This window comes from Crotalus tigris, unplaced genomic scaffold (genome assembly GCF_016545835.1).
Source record: "Crotalus tigris isolate CLP2741 ecotype Arizona unplaced genomic scaffold, ASM1654583v1 scf7180000018548.2558034, whole genome shotgun sequence".
Taxonomy (NCBI): Eukaryota; Metazoa; Chordata; class Lepidosauria; order Squamata; family Viperidae; genus Crotalus; species Crotalus tigris.
Window position 1 is genome coordinate 1,189,118 of NW_024097071.1, and position 26,545 is coordinate 1,215,662.

The window sequence follows — 26,545 nt, forward strand, 5'->3', positions numbered from 1 at the left end:
TTACTTAAAGGCCAACACAACTAAATTGATTCTAGCAAAGGCCAAGAATATGTTTTTATATTTGCAGAATACAAATAGAATGTGCATGCACATGCATGTGTATTATGAATATTGATCTATCTTAGCTTTTCCTGCTTGCATTTATTTATAAATTCTGCATATATTTTCATTACTTTTGAATATGAATGTGATGGAATATACACCTGCAGGAGCAGAGAGGGAGACTTTTGGCAACACAAGAGCTTTTCCTAGAGAGAGGTCCAAATTTAAAGATTTTGCAATGCCAGTCTGGAGGTGGGACAGGGGAAGAGGTTCGGTATAGACAAACCTAGAATCTCTCAGGATATATCTAGTAGAGTAGAAAGTTATAGCTTTTATTTGGCAAGATTTTGTCCAGATGTAAGCAAATAAAGGACTGAACTGTGTCGTCTCTAGGTTTTGACTTGACAGTAAGAATAATTTCAGTTTTTTAACTGAAATATTACAAATTCTTAAGTGTCAGATCTCTGCAAAGTTATTCCATTAGTCTTTGAAACTGATGAATCACTACTTTAGAAATGTGCACCTGCAGCAATATGAAAACTATTTTTCATGTGTCAAAACATTGTATTTTGGATTTAAATCCAGATACTTTTGCTAATATTATTAAGTTTATTTTTAAGTGAGTGAAACATGCCACTATATTGTAAAAAGTTATTTGGAATCTGAAATTTTAACCTTTTACCCATCATTTGAGAAGCAAGATTCTAATTATAGTTTCATATATTTTTTAAAGTATCAGATAAGAAAACTTTTTTTAAAAAAAGTTTTTTTAATGGTACCAATATATGGTACTTCCATCCATGAGATTGACCCAACACATATACATATGCTTTTCTTATTTCTCCAGTAAAAAAAATTGCATGCAAATATGTAAGCCATATTCTCATTTTAGTTTCCATGGCATACAAAATAAGAATGAAACCTAATCCGGGCTTTCTGGATGAATTCAGTTGGAAATACATGCATACATATCACATCAGGGCTGAAGGATGCATAGTTTGTTATGACCCTGGATCTCTGGTTGTGATGCGATTGCAGAACTTTTACACAGTATTTGCACCGGATAAAAGAAAAACAATTCCTAATGTCCGTACTGTAAGACTCGTATTTATTTTCTGTAACATATATAAGCCTGGTCATTCTGCTTTTCTTCCTGTAACACCTTGTCCTCTCTGTGGCTCTGGGATGACTGCGGCGTGGGGGAGAAATAGTGCAGTTGACTCCAAATCATTCGGACCTTGGGGACTTCGGACCCCCTCCTCAGATAGCAGGGCCAGCGGGCAACTCGTAGCGAAACGCTTCCGGGAGCCCGAGAAAGCGGCGCCTCAGCAATCTTCCGATCCCAGCCTGGGAAAGGGGTGCGCGGGGCTTGCTCGCCTCAGTGCCCGGCTGCCAGGGCTCCAGTTTAACTCTCCTGCTAGCTCTTGGCAACGGCTGGCCAAGCAAGAAGCCTGGGGCTGGCGGGGTCGCTTCCGCCACTTTTTCCCCCGCTCCTCTCCCCCTCCACAGAGGGGCACGCGCCCCCACCCCCACATAGAGGAACGCACGCGCGCGCAAATAGGAAGGCGGCGGGGCAAAGTGAAGAATCCCCGCCGCGGAGCTTCCGTGTGTGTGTTTATTTTCCCGGCGAGGGAGGACCCAAGTGCCTGCATTTAGCTGCAGTGCTCCAGGGGCAGTCCTGCGCTCCACATTGGCCGCTGCCGCACCGCGAATCGCTTCTTACAGGTTTGGTAGATCGTGGAAAGATTTCACTGTTGCCGCGCGGTGTGTTTGTGTTTGTGCGCGTGTGTGTTGAGTCTCGCATCTTCTTCCCTTTGCCTTCGTCCTCCAGATGACTATTTGCCGGAGCTTTGCTTGAATCGCGTCCCGTTAGGGTCGGCTTTCTAAAGGACGCCTCCCTTTCTAAGCTGCTTTTCCTCAGCGGTTCCGATTCGTATGGTAAGTGGCGGGTGTGCATAGATGGAGGTATATTTGCTGCAGTGCTCTCTCTAGCTCTACCTCCCCTTCCTTCTCCTCGCTGTCACCCCTCCGGATCACTTAAGCCTCGCGCCCTGGCCCATTTTCTTCGGGTGCTTGATGAAGTCAATGCAGTTTCCTTCTGATTTTGTTCCTCGCAACCCCGCCGAAGTCCCTCGCCCGAAATCCCTTTTTGTCCTTGACGGCTGAGGCTTGGAACAAACTCCGGTTTCCTTTCCTTTCAAAAGCCAATAGGAACAATACAGAGAAATCCCGTGGAAATAAAATGGTGTGTTTTGGGGTTACTGCTGGTTCCTTTATGCCAGATTAGAGTCTATTCCACAGAGCAAAATAGCCTCGAGCTGCAAAGAACAGGGAAGGAAAGCAACTCGCGTAATTCCAGGACGTTAAGAAGTAGGGAGGGTGAGACAAATATGCACACACGCACACGCACACACAAGTGTTCTCATCGGCACTTGGTCTCTGTCATTAAAGATAGATTCTTAACACGGTTGCAGTACTAAGTGCAAATATCTGAGAAAAATTATCAGACGTTCTGTAATCGTGTGTGTGTGTGTGTGTGTGTGTGTGTGTGTGTGTGTGTGTGTGTATAGGGTAAAGTCAGCGTTAGAAAGTAAAGGTATTTGATCCAATAGATTTTGTAGATTTGTAATCCCGTGGTGGTTTTGTTTTTAGTCTGAAAAGTTGAAATTTGTTGCAGCTCTTCATAAAGAAAGAAAAGGGTACATAATGTCATTGTAATGGAGGTTGTAATTGTTTTGACCCTACTTTGTCAGTTAGTACAACTTTAACTTGACTATGAGGTGTGTTTAGTAAAAAGCAGAACTGAATCATTATACAGGACAAAACAGCAGCTTTGTAGAATATTAAGTCCTTGCATTTTCCTTCTTACTTCATTAAAAAATAAAAAATTGTACAAATTTTAATGTGAAATAATATATCACAATATTTTTTCACTATGTATTAAAACTTTCAGTGAGATCATTTTATCATAAACAATAATAAATCCTCAAAGTGCCACAAAATAAAAACCAGGACTTTATTTCAGATATTATGAGTTTAATGTTCAGTACTTGGATCAAAGATACATTGATAGGAATCCATGTACTTCCTGTCAAAAGTGTTCGCTGTTTTTATATGAATCATTCTTCCACCAGCATAATTGGCTCCAGGGCAACTGAGGGTCACATTGTACTGGTTGCTCAACAGAAGACCACAGCTGCCAGCTTGGATAGCATGCATCACATCTTAGGAAATGAAATACTTGTCCACCTTTTATCTATATTTGATTCCCTCCCTTCTCTGGAGGCTTGAAGGCAGAGTTGCAAGATTTGAATTGCAGACATTCAAACAATCACTAAATGATATCAAAGGGACAGAAAACGCCAACCTTTTGCTGCCATTTAGTGATAGCTTGGATTTGTGCTGTGGAGACTCAGCGGCTACACTCTACTGTATGGTAAAAGTAAATATTTCCCCTAATATTTCCCCTAGTCAGCATCAGTTCGTGTTACCATATTCATACTCCAGGTCAGATTCTTGGCTAAACTATAAAATGTGTTTGCTCTTGCCTTCTTCCAGATTTTTTCATTGTTTGCACAGCCATGGGATGTCTTCATGATCTCCTATCAAAATAATAAACAATAAATCTGATTCTGTTTCGTGGGTTCAAGCAAGATTATCTAGGTGCTGCCATCAGCTATAGACTGCAGCCCTATGCATTCGTGATTTGGTATCTATTAGTGGATTATGATGCAAAAGCAGTGAGATAATGCATTTTACAATCATATGTGCTCCTGTTTGAGAGTAAACCACCTTCAACTTAATGCTACGTTCAGTAAATGAACATGGAAAATCAGAGGAACAAGAGAGACATCTCTGGAGACTTTTTATGTACTGTGTAGTTTAAATTTCTTATCTGAAATGTAATCAGGTGATGCTGTTTACGGAATAATGTTTGTTTTCTTGCACATAATAGAAGTCCCTAAATCTGTTAGCATCAACCTTTCCCGACTGAGGTCACTTCCAGATATTTTGTACAATGCCTTGTTGGGTAGAAAATATTGGGTAGAAAATCTGAAATCTTGTAGTCCAATATATCTGGAAGACATCTGGTTGTGAATTGATAGTGGTGTTTCTCAATATCAGCAACTTCAAGGTGTGAACTTGAACTTCCAGAATTCCCTAGCCAGTGAGTATGCCATACAGACGATTCTTATAATCGAAAGATCCTCAAAACTATAAGCATCTACACCAGCTGTGTTCACACAATACAGGATTGGATTAGATCAGCGGTTCTCAACCTGTGGGTCAGGACCCCATTTGGGGTCGAACAACCATTTCACGGGGGTCACCAAACAATGCAGTCCGCCATTTCCCCCTTTTCCTTAGCTGTACTACTCCCTTTTATTCTATTGGCTTTTGAAAGCCAATAGAATAGACTCTCTTGAATAGAGTCTAATTCTATTGGCTTTCAAAAGCCAATAGGAATTGTCCAGGCTGTCTCTGCCCTGCTGAGCCTGCCAAAAGTCCCATTCTGCAAACGGTGCTGCAAGTTGTCTGCAGCGAAGGTGAGCTGTTTGGAAGTTTCCACCCCTCCCTGCTGAGCAACTACTAAAAATGTAAGGCCAGGGGTGGGAGGTGGGAGGCCGGCGGGCTCAGGGAGGGTTGCTGGCACGCATGGGGCCCGGCGGGTGCCTTACCTCCTTTGGGCTGGGCCAGCTGGTAGCCCAGCCGGTGGTCGGCCTGCGCTGTCTCTGCCACTTGCCAGCTACGCAGGGGGCAGCACCACGCATGTGTGGCGCTCCCGGGCAGGGAAAGTCTTCGACTTACAACCAGTTGGGTAGTCCTCAACTTACGACCGGTTGGGGGTCGCGGCATTAAAAACGTTGAGAACCAGTGGATTAGATGATCCTTGGATATCTTCCAACTCCAAGTTTCTATGATTCTAATATATGGTACTAATCAATAGGCAACCACAGTTTAGCTTTGCGTATATACACTGAGCTTATGTAGATTAATTTAGAGTGTAATGTGTCATATAGACCTTGATGATTGGGTTAAAAAAGTCATGGTTAAATTAATGCTGGTGTCATGCATACATAGCCATTCCAGATAAAATGGGAAATCATTTTCTGTTGAATAATTGTAAATAGGATACAAATATACATTGAAGCAACATGTTTCATTAGTCTTAATATAAGATTGTTTTATTCTTAAGAATCTTTCTTTAGAAAAAGATTATTGCCAGAAAAATGGGATTAGAGATTTTTTAAAATCTAAATTGCAGTAGTAATTTTAGCACCAATTGGGGGGTGGGGTGTTTAAACAAGGCATGTAACAATTTTGTAAAACAAAAAGTAGGAACTTCCTCTAATATACTGTTATGGAAAATTTAGATGTGCATGTTCATGTACTTCAGAAAAATCACATTTTAAAGTATAGGTATCTAAAATACCCCCTTTATGGATTACTGCCTTGTCGTGGCGAAGGGGCTTGTGTAACTCAATGAAGCTATAAGCTATGCCGTGCAGGGCCACCCAAGACGGACAAGTCATAGCAGAGAGTTCTGACAAAATGTGATCCACTGGAGAAGGAAATGGCAAACCACTCCAGTATCTTTGCCATGAAAACCCCATGGACAGTACTAAAAGGCAAAAAGATATGACGCTGGAAGATGAGCCCCTCAGGTCGGAAGGTGTCCAATATGCTACTGGGGAAGAGCAGAGGGCTAATACTAGTAGCGCCAGAAAGAATGAAGCGACTGGGCCAAAGCCGAAAGGACGCTCAGCTGTGGATATATCTGGTGGTGAAAGGAAAGTCCGATGCTGTAAAGATTTTTTCTCCATAGGAATCTGGAATGTAAGATCCATGAATCAAGGTAAGCTAGACATAGTCAAAAAAGAGATGACAAGACTGAACATCGACATCTTAGGAATCAGTGAACTAAAATGGACAGGAATGGGTGAATTTAACTCAGATGACCATCAGGTATACTACTGTGGGCAAGAATCCCTCAGAAGAAATGGAGTAGCCTTCATAGTCAATAAAAGAATAGGAAAAGCAATAATGGGATACAATCCCCAAAATGACAGAATGATCTCAATTCAAATCCAAGGCAAACCTTTCAATATCACAATAGTCCAAATCTATGCCCCAACCACTGGTGCTGAAGAGGATGAAATTGACCAGTTCTATGAAGCCCTACAGCACCTTATAGAATTAACATCAAAAAATGATGTCCTTATCATCATGGGGGATTGGAATGCTAAGGTAGGAAGCCAAAAGATAACCGGAATAACAGGCAAGTTTGGCCTTGGAGTACAAAATGAAGCAGGGCACAGGCTGATAGAATTTTTTCAAGAGAATACGATGGTCATAGCAAACACTCTTTTCCAATAACCCAAGAGACGGCTGTACACATGGACATCACCAGACGGTCAACATAGAAATCAGATTGACTATGTGCTCTGCAGCCAAAGACGGAGAAGCTCTATACAGTCAGTAAAAACAAGACCAGGAGCTGACTGTGGCTCAGATCATGAGCTTCTCGTTGCAAAATTTAGGCTTAAATTGAAAAAAGTAGGGAAAAGCACTAGGCCACTCAGGTATGAACTAAATCATATTCCTAATGAATATACAGTAGAAGTGACAAATAGATTTAAGGAATTAGATCTGATAGACAGAGTGCCTGAAGAACTATGGATGGAAGTTTGCAACATTGTACAAGAGGTAGCAACTAAAACCATCCCCAAAAAAAAGAAATGCAAGAAAGCAAAATGGCTGTCTGAGGAAGCTTTGCAAATAGCTGAGGAAAGAAGGGAAGCGAAAGGCAAAGGAGAAAGAGAAAGATACACCCAATTGAATGCCGAATTCCAGAGAGTAGCTAGAAGAGATAAGAATGCCTTCTTAAATGAACAGTGCAAAGAAATAGAAGAAAACAACAGAATAGGAAGGACCAGAGATCTCTTCAAGAAAATTGGAGATATGAAGGGAACGTTTCATGCAAAGATGGGCATGATAAAGGACCAAAATGCAGGGACCTAACAGAGGCAGAAGAGATTAAGAAGAGATGGCAAAACTACACAGAAGAACTATACAAGAATGAGCTTAACATCCCAGATAACCACAATGAGATGGTCACTGACCTCGAACCAGACATCCTAGAATGTGAAGTGAAATGGGCCTTAGAACATCTGAGCAACAACAAAGCTAGTGGAGGTGACAGTATTCCAGCTGAGCTATTCAAAATCTTAAAAGACAATGCAGTAAAAGTGCTACACTCAATTTGCCAGCAAATTTGGAAAACTCAACAGTGGCCACAGGATTGGAAAAGGTCGTTTACATTCCAATTCCAAAGAAAGGCAATGTCAAAGAATGTTCAAACTATCGCACCATTGCACTCATTTCACATGCTAGTAAAGTTATGCTTAAAATCCTACAAGCTCGACTCCAGCAGTATGTAGATCGAGAACTACCAGAAGTACAGGCAGGATTTCGAAGAGGCAGAGGAACTAGAGATCAAATTGCCAACATATGCTGGATCATGGAGAAAGCTAGGGAGTTCCAGAAAAACATCTACCTCTGCTTCATTGACTATGCTAAAGCCTTTGATTGTGTTGGTCACAACAAATTGTGGCAAGTTCTTAAAGAGATGGGAATACCAGACCATCTTATTTATCTCTTGAGAAACCTATATGTGGGTCAAGAAGCAACAGTGAGAACTGGACACGGAACCACTGATTGGTTCAAAATTGGAAAAGGAGTCCAGCAAGGCTGTATACTGTCGCCCTGCCTATTTAACTTATATGCAGAACACATCATGAGAAAGGCAGGGCTAGATGAAACAAAAGTTGGAATTAAGATTGCTGGGAGAAATATCAACAACCTAAGATATGCAGATGATACCACGCTAATGGCAGAAAGTGAAGAGGAACTAAAGAGCCTCTTTTTTTTATATTGAAAATTTTTATTTTTTAAAACATACAATCATTTATAAAAATACAATAAAATTTTAAAATAGAGAACCCCCCCTTACCCTCCCTCCCACCCCCACCCCCCCTCCCTTCACTTCCCAGAGCAGAATACAGGGTTAAGAAAAAAAAAGAAAAAGAAAATTATAATAATTAAAAAAAAAGAAAAAAAAGAGAAAGAAAAAAAAATATCATAATTAACCTTTAACTCCATAACTTATAAAACAATTCTCTATAATATTTGATATTCATTCATAAAATAAATAAAACTTTTTAATTCCATATTTTTTCTGAATATAATCTATCCACCTTCCCCATACAGTAATATATCTTTCTTGTGTATGATCCTTTAAATAAGCAGAAATTTTTGCCATTTCTGCAAAACTAGATACTTTAAATATCCATTCTTCTAAAGTAGGCAAAGAATCTTTCTTCCAATATAGACCTACTAGTAACCTTGCTGCAGTTAATAAATTCAACATCAAAGTAGTTTCTTTTTCATTTAAGTCAACAAAAATACCAAGTAAAAATAGTTGAGGAGTAAACTTTATCTTCTTTCTAAAAATCTTTTGAATGTTCCACCAAATCATAATCCACAAAGCCTTTACTTTTTTACAATTCCACCAAATATGAAAGTATGTCGCATCATTATTGCCACATCTCCAACATTTGGGCTGTATGTTGGAATACATACAAGATATTTTTTTAGGATCTAAATGCCATCTATAAAACATTTTATAAAAATTTTCTCTCAAATTTTGAGCTTGTGTAAATTTAACATTTATTATCCAAATTATCTCCCATAAATCCAATGAGATCGGCTCCTGTATATTCTGAGCCCATTTAATCATACAATCTTTAACCAATTCTGTTTCCGAATCTAACTCTAATAAAACATTATATATTCTTTTTATATGAGCCGAACCTTGGTTTTTAATCTGAATAACCAATTGTCTATCTTCTAGTGTTATTCCCTCTTTCTTGTCTACAGTCCATATATCCATTATTTGTAAATATTGAAACCATGACTGTAGAATATTTTGCTGCCTTAATACATCTAGGGATTTCAAATGCCAATTCGAACCAGAACAAATTAACAATTCTTTATATGAAATTTTATCAAAATTTGTCCCCTTAGAGTTTCCCTCAATTGCATGTCTGGGAATCCCCCAGATAGGTATTTTATAATTTAATCTATAATAATACTTCTTCCAAACACGAAGTAAGGCATTCCTCAAAATATGTGATTTAAAAGTCCGATCAACTTTCTTATTAAAAATTAAATATGCATGCCAACCCTATATTAAATCCCAACCTTCCAAAAAAAGAATATCCATATTTGTTAAATTAAGCCAATCACTTACCCAAGTTAGGGCGGCTGCATCATAATATAATTTCAAATTGGGTGCCTTAAGTCCCCCTCTTTCTCGAGCATCCTGTAATATCTTAAATTTAACCCTTGGTTTCTTCCCGGCCCATATAAAATTATTGATACCCTTTTGCCATTCCTCCAAATTTGCCTCTTTTTTAAGAATATGTATCATCTGAAACAAAAAAAGAAACTTTGGTAGAACATTCATTTTTACAGCTGAAATTCTCCCCAACAATGACAATTGCAATTTTTTCCAATCTATTAAATCCTTTTGGACTTTTGCCCATAGTGGTTCATAATTGTTCTTGTACAATTTTCCATTTGAAGCAGTTAGATATACTCCCAAGTATTTAACCTTTTTTACCATCTGAAAACCTGTGGCTTTAATCAAACTTTCCCTTTCTTTAACTGACATATTCTTAGATAATATCTTAGTCTTATAATTATTAACTTTAAAACCAGAAACATTCCCATACTGTGTTATAAGTTCTAATAAACCATCAATCGCCTGATTCGGCTGTTCCAAAATTAAAACCAAATCATCCGCAAATGCCCGCAATTTATACTCATTCTTCCTTATCTTTACACCCTTAACTAACTTCGATTCCCGAATCTGAATCAATAAAATTTCCAATGTTAAAACAAATAACAATGGGGATAATGGACATCCTTGTCTTGTCCCTTTTTGAATATTGAAATTCTCAGTCAATCCCCCATTTACAACAATTTGTGCAGATTGCTGCTGATATATAGCTTTAAGTGCATGTAAAAAATTATCCCCAAAATTCATTTTCTCTACCAAAGAAAATAAAAATTGCCAGTCCAATTGATCAAAAGCCGGGAGAAATATCAACAACCTAAGATATGCAGATGATACCACTCTAATAGCAGAAAGTGAAGAGGAACTAAAGAGCCTCTTGATGCGGGTGAAGAAGGAGAGTGCAAAAGTTGGCTTGAAACTCAACATTAAGAAAACCAAAATCATGGCATCCGGCCCTCTCAATTCCTGGCAAATAGATGGGGAAGAAATGGAGGTAGTGACAGATTTTATTTTTCTGGGCTCCAAGATCACCTCAGATGGAGACTGCAGCCAAGAAATTAAAAGACGCTTGCTCCTGGGGAGGAAAGCTATGGCAAATCTAGACAGCATACTAAAAAGCAGAGTCATCACCCTGCCAACAAAAGTGCGTATAGTCCAGGCCATGGTTTTCCCAGTTGCAATGTATGGCTGTGAAAGTTGGACCATAAGAAAGGCTGAGCGCAAAAGAATTGAGGCCTTTGAACTATGGTGCTGGAGAAGACTCCTGCGAGTCCCTTGGACTGCAAGGCGTTCAAACCGGTCAGTCCTAGAAGAGATCAACCCCGACTGCTCTTTAGAAGGCCAGATCCTGAAGTTGAAACTCAAATACTTGGGCCACCTAATGAGAAGGAAGGACTCACTGGAGAAGGGCCTAATGCTGGGAAAGATTGAGAGCAATAGAAGAAGGGGACGACAGAGAATGAGATGGCTGGATGGAGTCACTGAAGCAGTTGGTGTGAACTTAAATGGACTCCAGAAGATGGTAGAGGACAGGAAGACCTGGAGGAACATTGTCTATGGGGTCGCGATGGGTCGGACACGACTTCGCAGTTAACAACAACAACAATCTAAAATACAATTCCTAAATTGTAGATGAAACAGCCTTTGGAATTTGGTTGATAGGATTAGTAGAAATTTAACTAGTGCAACCTCCAACTTACACTAGGTATAGTATGAAAGTATTATTTTCAGTGTATTTATTTGTCGAAATACTAGCAAAATGAATAGTTCTTATTTGTTGTTGTTGTTAGTTGCGAAGTTGTGTCCGACCCATCGCGACCCCATGGACAACGTTCCTCCAGGCCTTCCTGTCCTCTACCATCTTCTTTTATAAAATCATTTACTGAAAGAAAGAAAACCGATTACTGTGACATGTTCTCTTCCTATTTCATGTAGTGACCAGCTAATAACTATAAAAGCAGCAATATGTATATAAGCAAGAAACACCTTGTTTCTATTTTTAACAGCTACCATGAACCTTCTTCCTTTGTTACATTTGAATACAACAAAGCCTTCTCCTGTCTATTTAATCTATATGTTAAACTAGGGTTCCTATTAGCCCTAAACAACATGGATCATGCTGGCTAGAGATTATGGGAACTGCAGCCTGAAATGCATGAGGGCACCAGATTGGAGAAGAGTCTTTAAGTAAAAGCAAGCTTTGGCAGATCAGGCAGATGAGTTGATTGAAAAAAGAAAGTGAACAATTTATTTATTTATTTATTTATGAGACTTATATACTGCTTTAAGTGCAAGCACTCTCTAAGCGGTGTATACCAGTAAGCAATGTATATATATATTTACATTGCCCCCAACAATCTGGGTCCTCACAATGATTCCTTTCGAGTTTTGTGAAATGAAGTGCATTGTTATTATAGGCACAATTGAATAAATTCAGCTCTTCACTCACTTTATTTATTTGATTAGTATAGCCATTCATCTCACATTTGTGACTCTAGGCAGCTCATATAATTAAACAACAAAGCAACAAAACAAAAATGGGTAGTACAACTCTTCAGCTAGTTCAGTATCACAACTCTTCAGCTACTTCACTACTAGCTTGTGTCTAGTCGTCCAGGTGATCCTCAACTTACAACAGTTCATTTAGTGACTGTTTGAAGTTAAAACAACATTGAAAAAAATAACTTATGACCACTTTTCACACTTATGACCATTGCAGCATCTCCATGGTCACATGATCAAAATTCAGATGCTTGGCATATTTATGATGGTTGCTGTGTCTGGGGGTCATGTGATCACTTTTTGCAATCTTCTGATAAGCAAAGTCAATGGGGAACCCAGATTCACCTAAAAATCGAATTATTGACCTAACAACTGCAGAGATTCCCTTAACAGCTGTGGCAAAAAGGTGGTAAAATGGGGCAAAATTGACTTAACAAGATAAATTTTGGATTCAATTGTGGTCATAAGTCAAAGATTACCTGTACTAGACACAAGCTAGTACCATATACTACATAGTTATTCCAACTCCAGTTCTTTGAATATGCATTATTTATTTATTTAAGTGGTCAAATGCTAGCCTCTAGAAATATGACGCTACTTAATACACAGTTTTATATACTTTAAGGGTGGGAGTGAGACTGGAGAGAAGGAACAACCTGTAGTCTTTGTAGTTATTGTTGGATTCCAGTTCTCCTGAGCCCCATCATATCTGACCAACAGTTAAGAAAGATGAAGAAATATCAACAACACATGAAGTTCTGTAGATCTTTCATTCCGTATTATATTCTAGGAAAAAAATGATCAAATAGATCTCTATACATCAATCCAACTCCAGGTTTTTGTACTCTGGTTTTACTATGTTAGGAGACTCTGAACACTAAGTTGTTTGAGGAGCTAAAAACTAGAATAAAACGGCAAGTGTCAATGAAAGTGATAATTCTTCCCCTTTTAAGCTTCTTACTTATGGCCACCTTTGCCTAATGAACTAAAACAGAAGGGTGGTAGCCACTGTGGCTAAAAGAATAGGGTCTTTATCCAGCAGCATTAGCAGCAGTTATGGCTCTGCTTGCATCTGAAGCTCTAGAAGACTGTGTGAGAAATCAGGATAGAGCATTTATTTAATAAAATCTGTCCTGCAGTAGTATTGTAGCTTTATTTTTATGTTGGAAATGTAAAAAGCAAAAAGACAATATCCTTTACAGAGTTTAATGTTGTCTTTGACAATGGCAGAAAAACACTAGTCCAGTCCCTAAGCTCAGGGAAACGACCATTCATGCTGATAACAGATATCAGATCTGTAGCAGAGCTCACTGAAAGAAAAGCCTTCATAAAATATGAAAGCAAAAGCAAAAAAAAAAAAAAAATGGGGTTACTATAATAGTATTATTTAAATATTTATTGGTATCAGTGCTTTTAATTGACAGATAGCTTCAGAGGAACCTACAGTAGGTTTTAGTTCTCGCAGCATGTAAGGTATACTTTGCTGCACAGCATGGTGTTAATTCTTTCTGCAAGTTGCCTGAAGACTGCACAGATTGCTGCTACAGAAATAATAAAAAACGTATGTTTTACATTCAGTGAGCAAATTGAAGTCACTGTAAATAAAAAGCATGATGTCAAGTTTTACTTTAAAAATCAATTTATATTGGTTCATAGTTTGGAATCAGAATTCTAAAGACTCTTATTCTGAAGAACAATCAATTGATCCTTGTGGAACTTGCTTTTAAGTGAGCACGCTTAAAATGCCCTTATAATAATTGTGGGATTTGTGTTGATGTTATCTTCATAGATAAAGCGTTAGTTGTATTTTAGTATAAGCATTTTTTTCACTTTAACAGCATTATGCATTTTCAAATTAAACTATTTGCTTTTTTGAACTGATGTGACATTATAAATAATCAGACTTCATGTCCTCAGGCTCTGTCAGATCAGTCCAATTCAACTTGACTCAACCATACATCCAAAGTAAGATTTGGAAATGAAAGTTTCCATCTCCTGTTGATCATCATAATACATTCATAAAAGGCTGGTGTTTATTAGAACCTAATGACATTTGATGCATGGGTATTTGGGTGATAGGCTTTTCCACATCTGGACTTATTTTTAAGAGAAAAAAATCTAACTTGTGCCAACTCTCTATAATTTTTGTATATTATATATTTCTTCTATTCAATTGTGTCTGATTTTCAGAGACTGCCCTACAGCTTTCTTGGCAAGATTTTTGAAAGTGGTTTGCCATTGGCTCCTTCCAAGGGCTAAGAGAAAGTGACTGGCTCAAAGTCATCCAGCTGGCTTTGTGTCTTGGGTGTGATTAGACCTTCTTAGCTCTTCTGGATTGTATCCTGAAGTCTTGACCACTACACCAAACTGGCTCCTTTGGTATTATATTATAAGGTTATATTACGTTTGTTACGTTACATTACACAATGTGCACAATTATTAGGCAAGTGAGTATTTTGACCATATCATCATTTTCAATGCATATTTTCCACCTCCAAGCTGTATAAACTTGAATGTTTAGTGGACATAAGCGTATCAGGTGATGTGTATTTGTGTAATGAGGGATGGTGTGGCCTAAGGAGATCAACTACCTATATGAAGGTTTGCAAAATTATTAGGCAGCTTCTTTTCCTCAGGCAAAATGGGCCAAAAAAGAGATTTAATTGACTCTGAAAAGTCAAACATTGTAAAAAGTCTTTCAGAGGGATGCAGCATTCTTGAAATTGCTAACATTTTGTTGCAAATTGTCAACAAGGTCACAAGAAACATGTTGAGAAAAAAAGACACACATTAACTGCCAAATATTTGAGAAGAATCCAAAGTGAATCTACCAGGAACCCATTATCCTTCAGTGCTGTCATATTCCAGAACTGCAATCTACCTGGAGTGCCCAGAAGTACAAGGTGTTCAGTGCTCAGAGACTTGGCCAAGGTAAGGAAGGCTGAAACCCGACTACCATTGAACAATACAAATAAGTTGAAATGGCAAGACTGGGCCAAGACATATCTAAAGAAAGATTTTTCAAAGGTTTTATGGACTGATGAGATGAGAGTGATTCTTCATGGACCAGATGGATGGGCCTGTGGCCTGATCAGTAACGGGCACAGAGCTCCACTTTGACTCAGATGCCAGCAAGATGGAGGTCGGGTAAAAGTATGGGCTGGTATTATTAAAGATGAGCTAGTTGAACCTTTTTGGGTTGAAGATGGACTCAAAATCAGCTCCCAGACCTACTGCCAGTTTTTAGGAGACACTTTCTTCAAACAGTGGTACAGGAAGAAGTCTGCATCTTTCAAGAAGACTATTATTTTTATGCAGGACAATGCTCCATCACATGCATCTAAGCACTCCACTGCGTGGCTAGCCAGTAAAGGATTTAAAGATGAAAGAATAATGACATGGCCCCCCCCACCTGACCTAAACCTATTGTGGGCCCTTCTTAAATGGGAGATTTATGTTGAAGGAAAACAGTACACATCTCTGATCTGTGTCTGGGAGGGTGTGGTTGCTACTGCACAAAATGTTGATCATTAACAGATCAAGAAAGTGACAGACTCCATGAATGGAAGGCTTATGACTTATTGAAAAGAAGGGTAGCTGTATTGGTCAAAACCTCACTTTTACTTTGTTAAATATTCAGGTTTGAGGTTTATTTTGGATTGATTGAGAGCACTTTAGTTGTTCAATAAGAAAATTAATCCTCCAAAATACAACTGCCCACAGTGTATATTATGATATGATATATGATATTATTATCAATACTAATGCTATACTATACTATGCTATACTATATTATTTTCCCTTTTTTGGAAGATACGGTAAAATTTAGCAAAGACTTTGCAGAAAATATTGCAGTCCTGGAATTTCTTACGCTAAAGAGCATATATTGTGAGCTGACAAATTATAGAAGGAAATGTGGATATTTTTATACTAGGTGATTCAAAGCTGATCTTGGATTTGGAGAATAGAATTAACTCTAAGAGCACTTGATATTGAGTGCTACAAAATGGTGTGATTTTATCTTTTAGAGAATTATTTATATTAGTAGTGAAGACCAGCATGCTTAAATTAGTTGCAGGTGAACACAAATATAAAGCTAACTTTTAGATTGTAGACAAATAATTTTTTAAGATAGGAAGACCGGAATCCAAAATCTAATTGATCTTGTGATATGTTTATGAAATAATCTTTTTACAATTAAGTGGCATGACTGATACAGCTATTAACTGATACAGTTATTCACAAAGATATCAGCATGAGAAACTCCTTTTTGAATTCACAAGGGTGCTAGATTTTTCAAAGCAATAAATTTACAAGGAAAGGTGCAGCAAAATACAGTATTTATTTTCTCGGTTATTATTGCAACAGTATTTAGGATGAAAAATAGAGGAGGAACTTAAACCCATGCCTATGAAATAAGAAGAAAAAGATAGCAGTTATAAGAGGGTTTTTTCACCCTAGGCTATGTATATTTTGAACCATTCTACAAAGATCTTTTGGAGGACAAGTTGAGTGCATGATCTCAGTTAAGAAGTGAAAAATATAACCAAAAAAAGATAGATAATCAAAACAAGAAACCATCTTGCCAATTTTAGACATACATTTTCTTTGCATTATCAAGATATAGCATTGTGAATTGTGGAAAAATACTATAGATGTGGGAATATCAGGATCCTTCTGTTCATCCTGAAAAGCTTGCTCCATTTTATCTCATTCACAGTACACGTGATTCCCTACATCAGAATTACAGCTCTGTTTCTGGAATTACCAAATGTTTTTGTCAGTTCTGATAGAGTCCAGTATGCCAAAAAGAGATATGGATATACTAAATGAGCAACAAAATACTAAAAAATGTTATTTTCTAGCAGAGAAAATTCACCTGCAGAATTTGATGCTTTTGTCAAAATATTGATAGCAGTATTTCCATAACACAAACTCCATTCCTTTCATATATTTTTATGAAGCCACATATACACAATATATGTGTAGACCATGTATTTCAACAGATCAATGCAGCTTCTATGATATACTTCCCCCAAGTGTAAACACCTCTCCTTACTAACAAGGACCACATTCCTTAGTATTGGCCTAGAGCAGGGCTTTTCAATCAGTAGTACGTGTACTACTGGTGGTTTGTCGGCACTTGGCAGATGGTACGTGTATGACAGGTTGAAAAGCACTGTAAAAAAAAGTGTAAAAGAAGTATAAAAGTAGATGAGGTGAAGTGGCAGCAGCACTGCACAGGCTTGTGAGAAAGTCAGATGAAGCTGTGCGAGGGGTTGCCTGGGTCCTGCTGAGAGCCCAGGATCAGCGTGTGCAGTTCCAGCTGATTGGCGGTAGCCTTGGGGATGGCAGGCAGCCTCACTGAGTCTTCAAGTGGAGATTCAATTGGAGCTACACGGGGCGTTGCCTGGGTCCTGCTAAGAGCCCAGGATTAGTATGCGCAGCTCCAGCTGATTGGTGGCAGCCTTGGGGGTGGCAGGCCACCACACAGAGTCTTCAGGCAGAGATTCAGCTGGAGCTGTGCAAGGCATTGCCTACTGAGAGCTCAGGATCAGCGGGCGCAGTTACAGCTAATCGGCACTTCCAGTGCACCCAGAAGAGAAAAGGAGACAGGGAAGAAAGAGGAGAGGCTTTTTTAAAGGAGCAGATTTTGGCAGGAGAGGGAGACAACGGGGGGGGGGGGGAAGAGAAGGGGACTGCAAAAGAGAGATGGATAAGCGCAATCTTGAGGAGAACAGTCAGCTGGAAATGCACTGAAGAGAAAGGGGGGAGAGGATAGGATATAAAAGAAGGGAGGAAAGAAGAGGATATAAAGAAGGGGGAGAGAAGAGAGGATATAAAAGCGGGGAGAGAAGAGAGGATATAAAGGGAGGAGATGAGAGAATATAAAAGAAGGAGGGAGAGAAGAGGATATAAAAGGGGTGAGAAATTTATTAATGAGTTTTGCCCCATTTTACAACTTTTCTTGCCACATTTGTTAAGTGAATCACTGCAGTTGTTAAATTAGTAATAGGGTTGTTAAGTGAATCTGGTTTCCTCGCTGACTTTGCTTGTCAGAAGATTGCAAAAGGGGATCACATGACCCTGGGACAATGTGATTGTCATAAATATGAATTGGTTGCCAAGCATCCGAATGTAAATCACATGACCCTGGGATGCTGCAACGATCATAAGTGTGAAAAATGGCCATAAGTCACTTTTTCAGTGCCGTTGTAATTTTGAACAGTTACTAAGCGAACTTTTGTAAGTCAAGGATTACCTGTACTTTATCACTTTTTTCCATGTTTGGGGGGGAGTCATCAAGTTTTTGACACCTTGCTAGGCGACTGGTGGTACTCAAATATTGCCATATTCTAAAAGTTATACAATCGGTGAAAAGGTTGAAAAGCTCTGGCCTGGAGGATATGGTTCTGTATTTTAAAGATAACAAATTTACAAAGTTATTGCTCTGATACTACAGTTAGCAGTTTTTTGTTTATATTCTATAATAAGTTGCCTCTGAAATTGTCCACAAAAAATACAAAACCTGGAAGATAGTTAAATTCTGATCTGCACTTTTGTTCTGGAAATGTAGATTGGATAAATTTATAACTGAAAATACTATCATTGAATTTCTCAGTTCAATAGTTCCACAAGAAACTGTAGTAATAATTTAAAGATTGGAAGTGCAGATTTCTAAACAAATCTCAAAATATAAGTTTGCCTTTGCAGAGAGAAATATTTAGGTCTTTGAGGATATGGTCAGTCATTTTCTCTTTCTGCCCTAGAGTTTAAAAAAAAGCCCTGCTCTTCATCATGTTCTCAGTTGTTCAATAATTATATGTGGCATGGCTGATGGCTCATATTTTTATTTTAAATGTTCATTTACACATACACATAGTAAAATGATAGAATGTCAGAAGAAAGTAATCCATCTGGAATAAAATCTTATTTGGTTGAGATCTCAAGTTAGCCGTAGCCTCAAATTAACCCCCTCCAGAGTTTGACTTGAGGTGATTTGAAAGCTTATATTCAAGTCCAAGATAATTATTTAAATCTCTGTTTCTGCAGACAGTTTAAAGTAGGAGTGTCAAACTGCCAGCCTGTGGGCTGGATGTATCACGCCAAAACTGTTCCCACCCCATTGTTGGCAATGGGGGAAAAGTCATGATATGTCGTGACACGTCACATGACATTGTGTGTTTGACATCCCTGGTTTGAAGCATTCATTCTTCGGTGTAGAATTTTGGTTCCTATAATGCAGTTTAATTTCTAATATACCTCCAAGAAATTTATCTAAATATTTATGAAAGAATTTTGAGTTTGGGATAGTTGGTAACTGGATTCTTTGCATTCACAATTTCCATTAAATCATAATGTGCCTTTCTGTTTATAAATTATGATAGTACATAGCACATTTTATGGCTAATTATGAGCCCATCAAAACATACCTTGACCCAAGCAAATGTTTGAACTCTATTTCACTAAGTTCAAAAATGTTTTCCAGTAGTGCGCCTTTGCCTACAAAGGAATGAATAGCATGACCTTACATAAAATGAATATTCTTTATTCCAGGGCCAGTGTGCATTTTACCCAAGTCAAGAATATTGTAAAACCTTTATTTCAATGATGTTTTATTAAAATGATGGGTCATCTGGAAATTATGGACAGCAAAGGAGAAAAAAATTAAAAGTATTGTTATTATAGAGCAGAAATGATAACTCTTTGGGGGGCTTGGGAATCAAACTACAAATTCTGTCATGTCTGAAAGTTGCAACAATCAAGGCTTGTGATACTTTGACAACATTTGGGAAATATGGTAATGGCTTTTCAGTCACTTTGGGTGTGTGCTTTCTATTGGTTCAGATTTTTGTTTTGCCTTCCCAGAAGAAAAATGGGTCCAAAGATTTTGGCCCTAGTTATTCTGGGATTCTTCATGGAGAGTTTGTGACTGCAGAAATTGATTCTGGTGGCCATGCATCCCATTAGCTGTGTGTTGTCCATTCCTGCAATAGAGTTTGAGAAAATATGTAATTATGCAATTTCTTTTAATTTGCAGGGATTGAAATACTGGTCCATAATTATCTGAAGCCATTCGGTTCAAGTAATAATATTGGGGCTTCATCTAAAAAGATGAAAAACAGCTTTGTTAAGGTTTTAATTTAGATCATAGATGTATGTTTTTATAATGCTAATTGAGATATATAATGAGAGGGAAGGATGCTATTATCCAAATAATGAAACATAACAACTACTAAAAGACTGAATGGGCTTTCTCAGTATGCATCAACAAGAAGAGTAGTCATCAGCAGAAAGAGAAAGTGAAGCTTTGTTCCCAGCAAGTGTGGATTCCAGAAAATTGGCTTAAATTTCTTTGTGGAAGAAAAAAATGGGGATTGCAATTATGATTTAGCATTCATTAAAGCATATAGGATTAAGGTTTTGCAAATAGCCACTCTTCTTTGGCTATATTCCCAAAGATTAAATCCATGCAAATGCATTCAGCCCAATGTGACACAAATGCAGCATGGAAATTAAGGATGTGGCCAGCAATTCTAGCCTGCCTCTTCAGTGAACATAGGTATTTTTCTGGGAAAAGAAATATTGTGGTACCAAAGTAATCAGGCCCTTAGCATATGCAGCAGCAGCAGCAGCAACAGCAGCAATGTGGTTTTTTTGTGGGGGTTTTGGAGACAGAAAGTCAGGATATCAGCTCAAATATTTCTTATTATAGACTTAATGCTAAAAATTTTAAATAAGTTTTGTAAAATATTGCTAGAAGGAAATATGTGCATTTTTAGTGTTTATTATTTGTGATCAATATTGGTTCTTTTAATAGATCCTTTTGTCTCCCTAAATATTTTACAGTATTTGAATTAAGGCAGATAGCAAGTTTTATAGAAATGAAAATCTTTTTTAGTTTAAGATGAAATTTTACCTCTGTATTGATAAAGACATATGAAAATTTATTGCACTCAGAGTGAAAAAAGTAGATCGTAGAGATAGCAAGTTTAATGATAATTTTTTTCTCAATCCACTAAATTATCATCTAATTGCTTTAAATCAGTGCTTCTCAATTATTTTCTGTCATGCCCCCCTAGGAAGAAGAAAACATTTTGCGCCCCCCGCGCGACTGTAAATAGTATCATTTGTCTATAAAATTGTTATAAATACACCTCTGCATAACACTGTATCCTTATTAACGTATATGAGAATAAAAAAAGAAAGAAATGTGGATCAATTTACAACAAAGAATAGCTTTATTAACTGTAGCAGAAAAGATTTAAAGGAGCACAATATTAAAAAAAAACTTTAACCTGAAAAACAAAAATATATAAAATAATTTGAGCTGATTTTTTAATCAGAGGTGATGTCTGGACTAATGGCTACAATGAGCACGTTTTTCAATGCATAGCTTTTCGAAGCGGGGTTTGAAGCAGGACACAGAAACTCTCAGCTCCTTCTCAATGTGTAGCCGAGATCTGTATTTTTTTTTCTGTACAGAGGACCGATTTCCGGTCTAAAAGTCACACGGGCGGGTTTGGCCAATCAGGATAGAGCATCATGTCTATCCAATCGGGTCCTTTGCATGTGTCATGTGCGTTGGTGGTCATGTTGTCCTCCGCGTCGGGCTGCTACTGGGGCTGCGCTGGGACAATCTTCAGTGTTCGCGCCGCGCTGCTCCCTCTCTTCAGCTCTAGAGTTGCTAGGCAACCAATGCCGTGTGGGACGCCGCTTGCGAGTGAGTCGGATGATCCGATCTAGAAATCCAATATGACAGTATTTGCCGAGGTCAAACGAGCCCCCCTTTACGGAGCCTCGCGCCCCCCCTGGGGGGCGCGCCCCACTATTTGAGAAGCACTGCTTTAAATTATGAATACAGTGGAATCTATTACAGCTTCAAAGATGAACATGTATAAATCTAGGAAAACTGAAAGGTTTAAGTTTTGCAAAGTATTAATGTGATAATTTAATTGCCATCACTCACATCTTTTTTATTATTGAAAGACCTGAGAGACCAGGTAAGAGACAGTTCATCATGAAGAAAACCTCTAAGAACCAACATCAACTTGATGGCATATAATTAAATTACATTTTAAGGCATTCATCTCTTTTCAGAAAAGATAATTATAGGCAGTTTTCATTATTTGCACTTTTTTATTCACAGTTTCATATATCTGTGTTTGTAAGGGATATCTTTGTGATGCCTGCCAAAAATGGCAGATAGACTTTTGTAGATGTGTAAAATATATTTTTAATATATCTTTATTATTATTTGTAATTATTCAGCTGAAACAAAACCCTGCAATTAGTGAGGGCTGCTTTCTCAGTTCATAGACTGATAAAAACAACTGATAAAAAACAACTAAATTTTAGTTCTTTTTAACACAATATATTTTCTCCCATTGATAAATTTGAGCCTTTACTACAACATGTTTTGACACTAAACAATTAACTTTTAATATTTATTATCAGATACTTTCTATTTGGACCGACTGTAATATCATTTACTAGATTTCACAAATCTGTCAGTGAAATGAAAATGAAGTATTAAGACTTTAGTACTGTGGAAATGACCTCTCAGTAGATACTACACCTTTCCCTTTTTAAGTATGTTTATATCATAGAAGCTGACTTATATTATCTAAAAACTTAATTATCCTATACTGTTTTTGCATCCTGAGGGTAAGGAAGACAAAATTCGTATTCTTTTTAAGAAATCAAATCATAGAAGGTCTATTGCATATATTTAGTGTAGCCCATTAGCATCATGAATACTTACTCATTTTAGTCCTTTGTACTGGTCTCTATACAAAAATTTCCTTGAGGTTCTACAGTAATGGTAATTTATAATGTTACTTTTTCTTCTTTCTTCTCTGTAGTGTAATTGGGGAAACAGTATGCAATATAGCTAATGCAGTATCCCTTCCAAATAATTACAAAGCTGTTTTGATTGTGGATGATCATATAAGTTTGGCATAATACAAAATGACTTATTTTGGATTCTTGGGTATAATTTCAGCTAATTCTAACTTTTGCTTAAAATGTTAAGTGATTTTGGAAAAAAATATTTTAAAAATGGAGTACAAAAATAATACGCGTAAACCTAGCACTTCAATCCTGTTAAAGATTATTTGTAATTCCCACTAAACATATGAGACTTACTTGTGACCAAAAAGCACACAGAAGAGCTCTTTAATAATAGTACGAGTTGACAGTTGCTTGTATGCATGTTATGGAAACTAAACTTTTCACTTCTTTCATAAATGCAGATTTTCCCCCCAATATCTGATTGGAAATGCTTCAACTGAAATAAATCCTTAGAGAATGTATATTGCATATATTGCAATATAATAAAAATTAATGATACCAACTCTTGAATAAATTATGAAGAAAACCAACTGCTGTTATAGAATGTTGGCATCATCCTGTACAATGACAATTTTGCAAATAGCATCTGTTTTTTACCTTTATGATTTATAGATCCAAGGTTTTTTTTTTTTTTTGCTTAATTGGCTGAATTTTAGCCAAAATCTAATTACTTTCAAAGGTCTTAAACAAGCTGAAATGCTATATATTGCTAATGAGATTAATTTGTTAGCATTTACTAGGAAGCAAATATAAAACCTTATTTCTGATATTCCGGTTTGCTTCTGATTGTGTTAAATTTTTGTAGCTGAACATAAACTGAGTTCTATATTTAATACTGAAAGTTAACTCAGTAGCTTTTCATTCTAAGTACTGTAAAAATATTGGGGAAAGTTTATACGCATTTATATGTCTACTTTCTTTTTCCTTAATCAGAGATGAAATATTTCTGGACAGTATCTAGATTCTAGAAACTCTTACTAGGCTTCTTACAGTGATTTCTGGAGGCATAGAGGCCAGATTTTCAATTATAGCACCCACTCACACCCCAGCATCTAACATTTAAACTGTTGTACACTCATTTCTTTCAGCAAAAGTTGACATGGGTCCCAAATACCTGTTCAGCTGGGAAAGTTTGACCATACCAAAAAATGTATGCAACTTGTTACTCCTAGTGAAGGTTTCTGGAGGGGAGCTGAAGAAGCAACTTTGAAACAGCTGCCACTGAACATTTTAGACAAAGGCATTTCCCATGATTTCCCATTCTTTTCTTTTGTGTTTCTTTTTTCCAAAGCCTATTAATATTACTCAGAAATCCTCAGTGATAAATGCTGGAACTAGAGATAAAAGATTGACAAAATTATTTGTGAGGGAGGAGCTAAAAAACTTGATTTGGACACCAAATAAAAATACTTCTTTTTAGGGAAGGTTACTTCTTTGCTTTGCTTTTCTGTAGCAAAACTATTCTAGAGCTTACACTACAATTTTCATGAATTTTTCTCCTCAGAGTAGCTATTATGATTATTGTTATGATGATATGATTCTATTGCACAACTGAAATTTGGTGGTGTGCTCAAACAGGACTCTATGGGCTAAAAAACTAAACATAACTTAAGTAATATTTACTTTTTAAGATATTTTTAGAAACTCTTATCTGAGTATAATTTTGACAAGATTTCAATATATAAAAGAGGCAAAACTACAACATTATGGACAACATTGCTATGAGTGTAACATTCAGGCAGAATGGACAACTTCTATAAAATATAACAATGTTCTCTGGGGATAGAAAAATAGAAAATTCTGCTAGATTTATATACAAATTAGTTTATTAGTAGACTAAATAAGTGTATAGGAAAATAATAATACTTATAAGTTAACTCATAAATTAGAAAATATAAGTTGGAAATACTGACAAATGCAAATTTAGATAATAAAACTTGGTTGTTGAAAATGGGAGAAATTGAGAAATTCTCTGAATGTATTTTGATTTAAAAATTCAGAGTGTAACTGTGGTTGAATGCCCTCTACTCAGCCTCCAGAGACTTATGGTATATATTCATTTCCCCACTTTTTGAATCAATTTTACTTCTCAAGGCAGCTAACAATAAATGAATGGAGTCATAGGCTAATCCTGAGAGAATAGTCAAGATCTCTGGAATGGTAATGGAGTTCCCTGAGAAAGAAATAAAGTTATGAGTTTAAAGGTGGCTTGGTTGATGACATACAAAATCCTTTCTTGAAAGAGGCTGTTCTTAAACTTTGAATTCATCTTAAATTCTTACCCATATAGCAGTCGTGGCGAACCTATGGCACTGGTGCCAGAGGCGGCACTTGGAGCCCTGTCTATGGGCACACATTTCATTGCCCCAGCCTTGCCTTTGCCCATGATTCCCTCCTCACCAGCAGCCCCCCTGGAGAAGAGTTGCCCTTGAGCGTGACCCACACGGAGCAGCGCAGACAAGGACATGGCAGCCAGGCAGTGTAGACAAGACTCTGCCCTCATGCCCCAACACGCACATTTAATGCTGCGGGGCGCAGGCAGAGGGCGTGGTCGCCATTTATTTATTTATTTATGAGACTTATATACCGCTTTAAGTGCAAGCACTCTCTAAGCGGTGTACACCAATAAGCAATGTATATATATATATATATATATATATATATATATATATATATATATATATGGTCTTTGGTTGTTCGGGTTTTCTCCCGCGTAAAATTGGAAGTGTCTTGGCAACGTTTCGACGAAGTCACATTCGTCATCTTCAGGCTGGTGTTTTTAGCTTCTTGCTTTGAGCAGCAATGTGTGGTTTTAGCTGTTTCTTCCTTTTAACTGCCAGTGAGGGTATGAACTGATTGGATGGGAGCTTGGCTGTGTTCTGATTGGGTGGAGGTGTGTTCTGAATGGTTAGGGGCTTGGCTGTGCTCTGATTGGCTGGGGGAGTGTTCTGTTTGGTTGTGCTCAGGTTAGTCTGAGTTGCAGAGGGGTTTAAGATTTTGGGGTTAGGGAGTCGTTTGTCAATAAGGGCAGGTTTCCAAATGGCTGGTAGGCGGGAGGTATCATCTCGCTTGTTCATGCTGTGTGGGCGTTTTTCTATCTCGATGGCTTCTCTGATTATTCTGTTATTAAAATGTTCACTTTTGGCAATGGTTCTGGTATTTTTAAAGTCAATTTCATGTCCTGTGGCTTTAAGGTGTTGGACCAGGGAAGATGTTGGTTCCTCTTTTTTGACTGAGTTCTTATGTTCTTCAATGCGTGCACTTATTCTTCTGTTGGTTTGTCCGATGTATGTGGTGGGACAAGTGGTGCATGGGATTTCGTATACTCCTTGATTTTCTAATTCAATTTTATCTTTGGGGTTTCTAAGGATGGTGGATATTTTTCTGTTTGTGCAGAATGCTGTTTTGATGTTGTGTTTATGAAGGATCTTAAACCCCTCTGCAACTCAGATTAACCTGAGCACAACCAAACAGAACACTCCCCCAGCCAATCAGAGCACAGCCAAGCCCCTAACCATTCAGAACACACCTCCACCCAATCAGAACACAGCCAAGCTCCCATCCAATCAGTTCATACCCTCACTGGCAGTTAAAAGGAAGAAACAGCTAAAACCACACATTGCTGCTCAAAGCAAGAAGCTAAAAACACCAGCCTGAAGATGACGAATGTGACTTCGTCGAAACGTTGCCAAGACACTTCCAATTTTACGCGGGAGAAAACCCGAACAACCAAAGACCTATATACAAATACCCGCGAAAACCTCAGAAAAAAAATATATATATATA

At 37.7% G+C, this 26,545-nt stretch overlaps 1 protein-coding gene across 8 annotated transcripts in view; it reads left to right on the forward strand.

The window, feature by feature from the left end:
• The first annotated feature begins 1,506 nt into the window (after positions 1-1,506).
• Positions 1,507-26,545, forward strand: part of ANO4 (anoctamin 4) — a 96,707-nt gene continuing 71,668 nt past the window's right edge. For 3 of the 8 annotated variants that reach the window (XM_039354083.1, XM_039354085.1, XM_039354081.1), the window contains exon 1: positions 1,513-1,980. In XM_039354083.1, coding sequence (XP_039210017.1) covers positions 1,978-1,980 — 3 coding nt within the window. In that variant the 5' untranslated portion in view covers positions 1,513-1,977. Of the gene's footprint in view, positions 1,981-26,545 lie in introns of all 8 variants that reach the window. The other 5 variants (XM_039354080.1, XM_039354086.1, XM_039354087.1 and 2 more) reach the window with 4 other exon arrangements.